Genomic DNA, 10,736 nt, shown 5'->3' on the forward strand with positions numbered 1-10,736 from the left:
TGTACGGATTTCTGTTCAAAATCGCGCGTTTGAAAATGTTGAAACGTTAAGTCTCGTGGAAATTATCTATCGACTATTACCGTCGTTCAATCGAAATCGTTTTCAATTTGTGCCGACACCCAACTCGCGGAAGAAGAACGTTTACGCGAAACAAAGATGGGCATTATTGTTTCTTTTTTTCGTTTCTTTCTCTCTCTCTCTCTCTCTCTCTCTCTCTCTCTCTAATGAAAATATACGAATATAATACACGAATTATAGGTAATGAAATAATTTACGTGACACGGTCTCTGCGTCGTGTAACGTTGAACACTAAATATCCAATACGATTATTATTATTATTCATACTAGTAAATGTTTTTCTTTTTATTGTCAAATATTTGCGAAGACAACGAAATTAAAAAAAAAAAAAAAAAAAAAAAGAAACAATATGAAAGATTTAACGAAACGAATTTTACACGTCACATCCAAAGGTCCTGTAACGTCAATCAACATTTTTGTTTCTCAAACGAATCAGGAAAAATCTGCTGTCACTTCTTTAAACGGCGTAGATATGTGCTTGACAACTTTCACTTGTCTTTTGCACGATCCGAAAAAAAAAAGTATATATTTAGTTACACTTTATCGAATAGATTGCGTTCGAATCTTCTTCGTCGTTTTGATTTTTGTCAGGGAATAATAAAACGATTATTTTGATAAAGAATAACTTGAGGAAAAAAAGGCAAGGAAGAGAAAAAAAGAGAGAATAACGGTGTATTTACCAGTTTCGTTTGCTTAAGTTAAAAAAAAAGAAAAAGAAGTAATTAAGAAGAAAGACTCGAGCGCTTTGCTAAAATGCTAAGTAGGTACTCGCGTTTTCGCGCGAAAAATGAAGGAAATGACAAATTTGTCAAGAAGAAAAGGACGAGAGAGAGAGAGAGAGAGAGCGATGAATCTCCTCTGGTAATTAGAAAAAAAAAGCGTAAAATATATAGTAGAGGAAAAATAGCCGTGGTGGGAAATCGTGGGAAAATACTATTTCGTACGTGACGGTGTAACGAGCCACGCTATTTTCATAATAATCAAGAGACAACGTGAAATAACCAATCTTCTTCGGTGTAAACGAATGTACTTCGAAAAGAGAAAAAGAATGAAAGAAAGGAAGAAAGAGATAGAAACAAAATGAATCTCGTTTTTAAAGAAAATGAGAGAGGAGGGAATTAAACGAAACGAAACGAAACTAAGCTAAACGGAATACTGCTCGATCGTTTCAAATGCAATGTTTTTTTTGACGAATAACAATAGTCCAGTTTTTTTTGTTAAGGAAGAACAGTGACACGGTCAGAGATTAATATCGCTTTTTATTTCGTGAAAGATAATAATTGTCAGACGACCACAGTTGACAAATATCGAGAGAAAGAAAGTTGTAAGGCTCCGGTAGTAGTGAAGGACCCTTATTTGTCAGACGCAGTAGAATAATATTATAAAAACGCGACGTTGTTAACGTAAGTAGTAAAAACGTACGAACACGGTCAGACCAAACTCTCAACTAATGTAAATATTCAACGTATCCGCATTATTCGGATTATAACATTTCTTTTTAGTCAAAAACAAAACAAAAAGAAAAACAACTCATAAGATAAATTCATTCCGATGGAATTCGAAATCGTTACGAATTCCATCGATATTATATTTTAATCAAATCAACATTTCAGAAATGAAATTGACAGATACAGAAATGTTGATATGAAATTGATAGTACGTTGCGGAGTTCTCTCGTTTAATTTACTTCCTTTCCCTTTGCCGTTCCTTCTCAAAGAGATACGAACAGAGAGAAACGAAGTGATGAGAATTTAATAGCCGCGTTCCGTGGTTTTAATTCGTAATTAAACGCTCATTTTAAACGCATCGGTTAACGTTAGAGGGTACGTTATTACGTTCCTCATTTTTTCGAAAGTCAACTTAAATCGAAGTTATTCTTTTTATAATACTTCTGACAACGATTTTGTCATAGAGCAAAATACGAGATCGACCACAATCCCCGATGATTCTCTTTCTCTCTCTCTCTTTCACTAGTTTCCTCGACCATTCGAAAACCATACATATCAGTGTACGTGGGTATTTTCCTGAATCGTACGTGATCGTTATACTAGTATCATTCGTCAAAGTATGACCGTATTTCGAACTGAAATCGGATCCTGTATCTCTTTCTTTCTCTCTCTCTCTCTCTCTCTCTCTCTCTGTATATATGTATGTATCCCTGTCTCTATGGGAAAAATAGAAATGAAAAAGAACAGACCGAAAGCACAGCTGTCGAATGCAAATCGAACGAAAGCGATTTCGCGTGTAGATATATCCGAGTTGCACATCGGTAGGATGTAATCGACGTACTCGTAGTAGTCGTATAGTATCTCGTACTTACACATCCTGAGCTTTGGATTCGTTACGCGATTCATTCTTGTTCGTCGTGTTTTTCTTTTTTTTTTCTTCTTTTTTTTTCCCCTTTTTTTTCCTCATTCAAATATCATTTGTCACGATGACACGAGGAAACTATAGAAAAAGAAAAAATAATGAGAAACAAAAAGATAAAGCTACTCTGGTGGTAATCATTTACTTTTATAACTTCTAATTAATTATATCACAAAATGTGTAAATTAATCATACTAGAATAATGAGCAAAAGGTTTTGAGTATGTGTACTTGGAAATATATGTGAAAGCTGTTAAACGTATATTTACCCGTGCACACACACACATACACATATACCAAGAACATTCTTCGATAATAATTCTCGATAGGTACGCTCACCCTAATTGCTCGTTAAGGATGCATAGTCTGTTCGTCACAAGATGAGTAATTATTGTTGCCACTTCAACGTAATTATCTTTCATTCTCCTATTCTAATTTCTACGGCATAATCGCTTTTCGCGTAGTTTCAACACAGCTTTTTGAGGGGAATAAAATTTGTTTAAAAATTTATATTACCAAAAGAAAATATTTCAAAGTTTCGCGAGATTGTTTTTTTTATTCGCGGGCCTCCAAGGTAATAGAATTTAATCGATTTTTTTCAAGAGAGATTTCTTTAGAAAGATAGTTCACATTATTTTTTATTAATACCAAATAGCTACGCGTATATTATTTTCTTTCTCAAACTATTCTCAACCGAGTGGAACGATAAAAGTGAATACACCGAATTAATCTTGCCGCGAAAATTATCTTAACGAGATATCTCGCGATTTCCAAGTTTAAGGAAAACGTTACGAGATAAAATCGCAAAATTTTCTAAATCGGTTTAAAGAGATTGTCATCTAACGTAACACACACGCATACGTGAAAAATATAGAACAGGATGATCACAAAAAATTCACTTGAATGAAATCTAACGAAGAAAAAAATTAAAAAATACCATAACAGAAAATTGTGCGTACGCGTTTGTATACGTACGTGTTTATGTAAATTACATACACTCATATTACATATTTCCTAGTAAACTCGGACAATTTGTGAAAAATTATTTAACAAAGGAAGAAACCAAAAAATATCATATCGTTTCTCAATCGAGTTTCTCCCCTTTTCCTCCTTCCCCAATTCCCCATAAATCGATTCCTTTCTGCAAATTCAACGAATTTCAAAAACCCTTAAACATCCAGCCATCTTCTTTCTCTCTCTCTCTCTCTCTCTCTCTCTTTTTCTCTCTCTCTTTCCTTCATCTTCTTTTCTTCTGAGTTATTTCGTCGGATAAATTCTGACGTTAAATTTTCGACTACGAGAATCGTTTATTTCGTCGGCGCCATACGAAAAGCTTCTTTTCGCGACACGTTTAGAAACTCTTAAATGCTGTCACGCACACTCGTTTAAACCCACACACAGATAGATAGATACACACACACACACAAAGCAAACACACATACATACAGAGTTTAGAGTTGACGTCGACGCAATTAACGAACGGACGTCAGTTTTGTTCGTTCTGTAAGAACGATTAACCAAAACTCTGTGTGAGAGAGAACTTCGTTACACTTAACTATGAAAATTTATCTGAAACGAGAAGAAAAGCAAATGGTTCTCTGGGTTAGTGAAAATGGGTTTGTGAAAAGAGCTGAAGAATATAGGAATGAGGATGGGAATAATGGGGATGGGGGAAAAAGGGGGATCTTTTAAACGGTAGAACTTGACGAATAATCGATGCATACGTCTATTTATTTATTCATGTAACGTATGCATATGTTATTCCAGATAAATACAAATATCGGCTCTTTGTAATCCGTATTAATTTACATAAATAAGTATATGTATATAGCTGGCATATGACGTTTCATCAAAATCCATAATTTTTTCCATTTCCTCTCTATAAACTAAACGACACGATTTTATTACGACATATCATTAAATAATATGTATCAACGAAAAAACTAATATTAAAAATAATAAGACGTATATGTATCATATTTGATTTATTTGGAACAATTTTATTTAATTTATTTTATCAATAAAAAAAAAATATATTCTTAAAAAGATTATCCAAATTTATAATATTACCGTTGGCAAATATTTGTCTCGATCAACTCGAAACGCAAAAGGCCTTGAATATATCAAAGTACGAATATAAAATGGTTCGTAAATAAAAGAATATTTAGCAATTATTTAAGAAAATATATCCGAATGCGTGTTCACATTTAAAACATCATCAGAAATGGAAGAAGCACCGTCTATCGCCGTCGGAAAGAAAAATTACGGAATCGATCGTACGAAAAAGTTCAAAATGAAATCCACGATATTTAGTTTACGCGGCACACGAACGGGGAACACGTATGATATTGCGGTATCGATATTATCATTCTCGACAAGAAAAATCTTCTTGCACGCTAGACGTCTGTATAGTTGTATAATACTATATATACACATATACATTACATACATACATATATATATATATATATATATATATATATATATATATATATAAAAAAAAATATATATATATATATATACATATATTTAAAATACATAAACATAATCTTTTGCATGGCACGAACGATACTTAACGTAAGCTTATTGACTTTATCTACGAGCATGCACGTATTAAATGTATATCTGTATGAATAATTGTCTATAAAAAACAAAAAAACCCTATAGGCATAATAATCGTGCTGCTATAAAGCTGAGAACGAATTTACTATAAGAGAATAAGTGTTTCTCGCGACCCTAAGTGCATGTCGTATTAAGATTCTAGCGATAGCTTGTGTGTCGTGATTAAACCCGATGAAATTTATGAACGAATTTACTCCCTCCACCCCTCCACCCCTCGATCCTTTTTCCCCTATCCCTGCCCCACTGCCGAGATAGAGTAAAATCGGTACTGAGCCAAACCCACCACTTTTACGCCCCATCCTTCTTCTTTATTTTCTTAAACTCCCTCGAGCGTTTTCCTACTTTCTTTATTTTTATTTTTCATCGTTAAGTAGATACTTACGTATGTTCAATATTTTTTTTCCCCATTAACTGTTAAAAAAAAAAAAAATAACAAACAAAAGAAAATAATAATTCGACGTGTTAAACATTTAACATGTCACTACCTAACCATTTTATTCGTTATCGGTGTTTAATCGTTCTATTTAATTTCTTGATTATTATAGCACGAATATTAGAAGAAAAATTATAATATTATAATTCGTGTGTTGGTTAATTAAATCGTCTCTCATTGTCTCTGTCTATCTGTCTGTCTGTCTGTCTCTGTGTTAAACGCCATTTATTTAACACGCACTCGCTGTAACGCACAAGTAAGTACCGAAGCTTTCTTCTCTCTCTCTCTCTCTCTCTTTCTTTCTTTCTTTCTTTCTTTCTATCATTTTCTCTATTAACTATTTTTCTTAATCTATCTTTCTTTCTTTGATCTTTCTATCAATAATTAATATAATATAATAGTAATCGATTCTCTCTCTCGATTAGCGCAAAATTTGTTGTTGATCCGTTGTCGTTGTCGCCTTTATTATATATTTTCTCATATTTTTGTTTTATTGCTAACAAATCGTTGCTAAATTACACGCTCGACATTTACTGCCAATTCACCTATTTTCACTTTTTCGGCTTTATATTATATATCTTTCTTTCTCTCTCTCTCTCTCACTCTCTCTTTCTCTCTCTCTCTCTCTCTCTTTCTTTCTCTCTTATTCTCTTTATAATACTATACTCTTAATTTTCGCAAAAACAACGTTTCCTGCTTTAAACCGCGAGGAAATCTTTTCTCTATCTTTCGTCAAACGAGATCAGACTTTTCGAAGCGTGCGCTAAGTCTGGCTGGATGTACGTGTATATGTATGTGTGTGTGTGCGTGTGTGTGGTATTTGTGTGTATGTGGGTGTATGTGTTAATGTCCAACCAACTCACACCCACGCACACACACACACACACACATACATACGATAATATAATATAACATATAAACGAGTGATTGCGAAAGAGTGAACATGTGGTGTGTGATAAGTTTTTTTTTATTTGTTTCTTTTTTTTTTTCTTTTTCTTTTTCCATTTTGAGAAGAATATAAAAGAAACGTATATTTAAAATACGTCGATGCGATCGGTTTACTTCGTTTTATCTCTTTCTAGATCTATTTCATCTATTTTTTCTATCTGTCTCTATTTCTTTCTCTCTCTTTCTCTCTCTCACACACTCTCTTTAACTCTCTCTCTCTCTCTATCTCTTTTTCTCTTTCTTGTTTTTTATCATTTCTTCTTTTTTTTATATCTCTTATTCTTATTCTATCGAGCAACGCGTTAAACAAATTCGTAGACTCAGACCGATCCATTTTTTTCCTTTCTTTGTTTCTTTTTTCCTTTTTTTTTTTTTCTATATCTTTGTCCAGCCCTCTACCCACGTTCATGCATGGAAAAAAAATGTCAGTATGAAGAAGAAAAGAAAAAAAAAAAAGGATTCGTCAAACGGTGATCGAATTCTTATTATTATTCGATCGAGTCTACGAATTTGCGCTTCGGTTTCGGATAATTAAAAGTTTTCCCTTGCGCTACTCGTACACGTTTCAACGATCGAAGGATCAAATTTTTCTTTCTCTTGGAGAGAATAATTAATTGAATAAACCACACACAGGGAAGAAAGCCGAATGATCAATGAAATCTCGCTTCGTGCGTGATGAGAATATAAAAAAAAAAAAGAACGAACGAAAAAGATCGTCGAATCTTTCTCGAAAGGGAAAAAGAATGAAAAATGAAAATGAGAAAAGGAAGGAAGGAAAGAACGGGAGAGGTGGGGTGGGGTGCAGGTGGGGGAAACGATTCGACGATTATTTCGGAATCGTTGTTTAGAATTGCGTGGAGATAACACCGTTTAGAAACTAAAAGGCAAAAAAGAAAAAAAAAAAAAACGCAGCGAAAAAAAAAGAAAAGTAAGAAAAAGGTAAATCCAATCATTTCCGTGACTAATCGCCTGTTCTCTTGTCTTTTCTCCGGGGGATTTTCGGAAATTCCTCGAATTCAGGGTCGTACTTCAATTGCATCATGTTCATGGTGGCGAGCAGCGTCGTCTTGACCGTTATGGTGCTAAATTATCATCACAGATCGCCCGACAGATACGTCATGCCTAATTGGGTAAGAATTCATTATCAAATTTAATTGCTTTAGGGTTGCGGACGTTAATGTGTTTAACGTGTATTCCATTCTATCGTTTCTCGGTCTACATACACACAGATATAATACACATTATGTATATATGTATGTATGTACATATATATATATATTAACGTACATATGCACACTTAACTATAAATCTAAATACGAGAAAACTTCTTTTTAAATTTTATTCACAATTTTATGATTGTTTTTTTCGTGCATTTAAACTTTTACCGAGATTTCGAAATAATGGAAGCATAAACAAACGATGATTTCAACAACGCTTTGTTTTATAAAACGTCTTATGCGTTGCATAACCAACATAGTGGCCGTTAGACCATTAAAGACTATGCTTTAGTTTGTGAAAGTTTAAAGTGCCTTCGAGGCGTTGATCCTCCTTCTTGGTCGCTCGGTTACTAGAACTTTCATAAACCAAGAAGAAATGTTCTTCGGGGCCAAAATAAAAAAAAAGGAAAATAGAACTACTCTCTCTCTTACGTTTTTATTTTTTTTTTCGACTCTTTCTTTAAATACTTTTCATTTTTTTAATTTATTTTTTAATCCTCTGTAAAGCAATGTCACTTTTAAATTTAAACAGTTTTTATATGATTTTTCTCTACTTTTGTTTTTATCATCCCATTTATTTTATCACAATAAAAAACGATTTATTGAATTCGTACGTTGAAATTTTTTCATCCAAGACCAAAAGTTATATTCAACATTTCGTTCAATGATTAATTTCTCACAAATCTGACACACTTATTTGATTAAAAGAAAAAAAAGGGAAAAAAAAAAAACAAAAAATTTAATTCAACTTTATAAAAATCGATTTCGTAATTGAATTTAAATAATTCGAACTCAATCGCGTCGGTTCTTCGAACGTTTCTTCTTGTCAAATAAAGATAAAAAAAGAAAACAAGAAAAGTAAGTAAAAACGTTAAAAAAATTATCTTAATGATCGATCGTATCGCAGATCAAAAAGCTGTTCCTACAGTGGCTGCCATGCATACTGTGCATGAGCCGTCCTGGCAAGAAGATCACGAAGAAGAGTATCCTGGTGAGCAATCGGATGAAAGAACTCGAGTTACAGGAGAGAAGCAGTAAGAGCTTATTGGCGAACGTCTTAGATATCGACGATGATTTTCGTCATGGAAACAGTGCTGCCAATCCAGCTACCGGTTACATAAGGTTCGATCTTGTGTTTTTTGCAAATAAGTTTGTACATATGTGCGATATATACCATCAGTACCAACGGTCTGCATTCTAAAACCTTCTGTGTATGTGTGTGTGTATGTGTGGTGTCTATCTACAACTATATCTATACCTAAACATAGATCAATTTCTCTCAATTCGGAACAAAGTTCGAGCTTTATGTAAATTTTCTGTTATACGTTCTGCTCTCTATCTCTATCTCTATCTCTATCTCTATCTCTATCTCTATCTCTATCTCTATCTCTATCTCTATCTCTGTTTCTCTCACTTTAAAGCCTTCCCTCTATTCTTCTACCTTCGTATTCATATTCAGTATTACGTTGTGCATTCCGATGGAATACCAATATCCGATACGCTTGTCAAATAACTATCTCCTTCAATCAGAATTTATCTAACGTTAACAAAGTACAAAAGAGTTTATTGTCGAACTAAAGAAATAATTATTATTAATATATATAGAGAGAGAAAGAAAGAGAGTGATTTATGTAATTAAATAAACACCTAATCGTTTCTATTAACAAACGTTTATCGTTTAACATCATTGTTAATATTTACTTATCGATTATAATAACAGAAAATTATATCCTTGATATGGGAAACTATTTGAAGTTATACAAATACGCGTAGTATTATTATTCTTGATATTAGCATTACCCGAATAAATATACCATGAACAGTTAGCATGAGCGTTGATATTAGCTGCGAATTATACGACTTCTATTATCCAAAAGTTTTCCTAATAAACGATCCTTCTCATATATATTTGATACGCTTATTTAAATCTTAACGGTACGTTCATCTGTTTGACAAAACTAAAAAAAGAAAAAAAGAAAAGAGAATGTCAGAATATTTGCAAATACCGTTGGTACGACATTTAAAAGGAAAAAAAGAAAAAAAAAAGAGTAAAATTGATCCAACAAAATTTGTCCGATCGAACATAATTTTCATTGCATTTTGATGAATTTTTAATTTTTACAGCAGGTCGGCGTACGGCACGCCATTGTCCGGACGACCGGCTACGGTCGAAGAAACGTCGGCATCGTTACCTCTAAGCGGAATGCAAAGAGAACTTCACACGATTCTCAAAGAGTTACAGTTTATCACGAGTCGTATGAGAAAAGCCGACGAAAACGACGAGGTGATTAACGATTGGAAATTTGCTGCCATGGTGGTCGACAGGTTGGTTCTTTGGTTTAATTCTTTCCTCAATTTTTACTCCTTTTCAAAATCTCAAAAAAAAAAAAGAAAAAAGAAAAAGAAAAAGAAAATTAAAAGTACTATATATTTATTTCGTATTTTTAATGAAAAATATTCTCGTCGCTTGTCAATCAATGAAGGTTGTGCCTGATCGTCTTCACGTTATTCACGGTGTTGGCCACGGTCGTAATACTATCTAGTGCGCCACACATAATCGTCCACTAATAGACTGCCCGGTCGAGACACCGAAGAAATGCACAAAAACGTCGCTTAAGTAGCGCCTCCTCGAATTTGGTAAGAACTTTTCCATCATTTTACATTACGAAAATATTATTCCTTTTAAGAATTTTGTTTTCGTAGGTATATCAAAATCTTAGAGAAAGATCAATGAAATTTGTTGAATATATAAAGGATCATTGCTTTTTATTCTCACAATACTATATTATATTAAATTCTATATATTTACTTGATAAACTATTTCTTAACACTAAACGTACATTTTACAATCGGTCAAATGTTACATTTTAAATTATACATTTTCAACTTTGTATTTCATATTATTCTGTTGTTCTCTCTCTTTCATTAAACTTTATTTCCAATTTTAATATTGGACTTTATATTAAACCAAAAGAACAAAAAACTAGAATTCAATCAGGCATTTATAAATAATCAAATGTGTGTTAGTAGTAAAAGTCAGTAGTAAAAGTCAGGCATTTGTAAACGGTCAGA

The 10,736-nt window shown here is 33.0% G+C and overlaps 1 protein-coding gene across 1 annotated transcript in view; it reads left to right on the plus strand.

Moving 5' to 3' along the window:
* Window positions 1-10,301, plus strand: part of LOC122518943 (acetylcholine receptor subunit alpha-type acr-16) — a 249,106-nt gene extending 238,805 nt beyond the window's left edge. Inside the window, exons 11-14 of the mRNA XM_043638086.1 lie at window positions 7,468-7,577; window positions 8,572-8,786; window positions 9,789-9,989; window positions 10,148-10,301. Coding sequence (XP_043494021.1) covers window positions 7,468-7,577; window positions 8,572-8,786; window positions 9,789-9,989; window positions 10,148-10,232 — 611 coding nt within the window. The 3' untranslated portion in view covers window positions 10,233-10,301. The remainder of the gene's footprint in view (window positions 1-7,467; window positions 7,578-8,571; window positions 8,787-9,788; window positions 9,990-10,147) is intronic.
* Window positions 10,302-10,736: the final 435 nt, after the last annotated feature.

Source organism: Polistes fuscatus, unplaced genomic scaffold, assembly GCF_010416935.1.
Source record: "Polistes fuscatus isolate 324 unplaced genomic scaffold, CU_Pfus_HIC Scaffold1, whole genome shotgun sequence".
NCBI classification, from domain to species: Eukaryota; Metazoa; Arthropoda; class Insecta; order Hymenoptera; family Vespidae; genus Polistes; species Polistes fuscatus.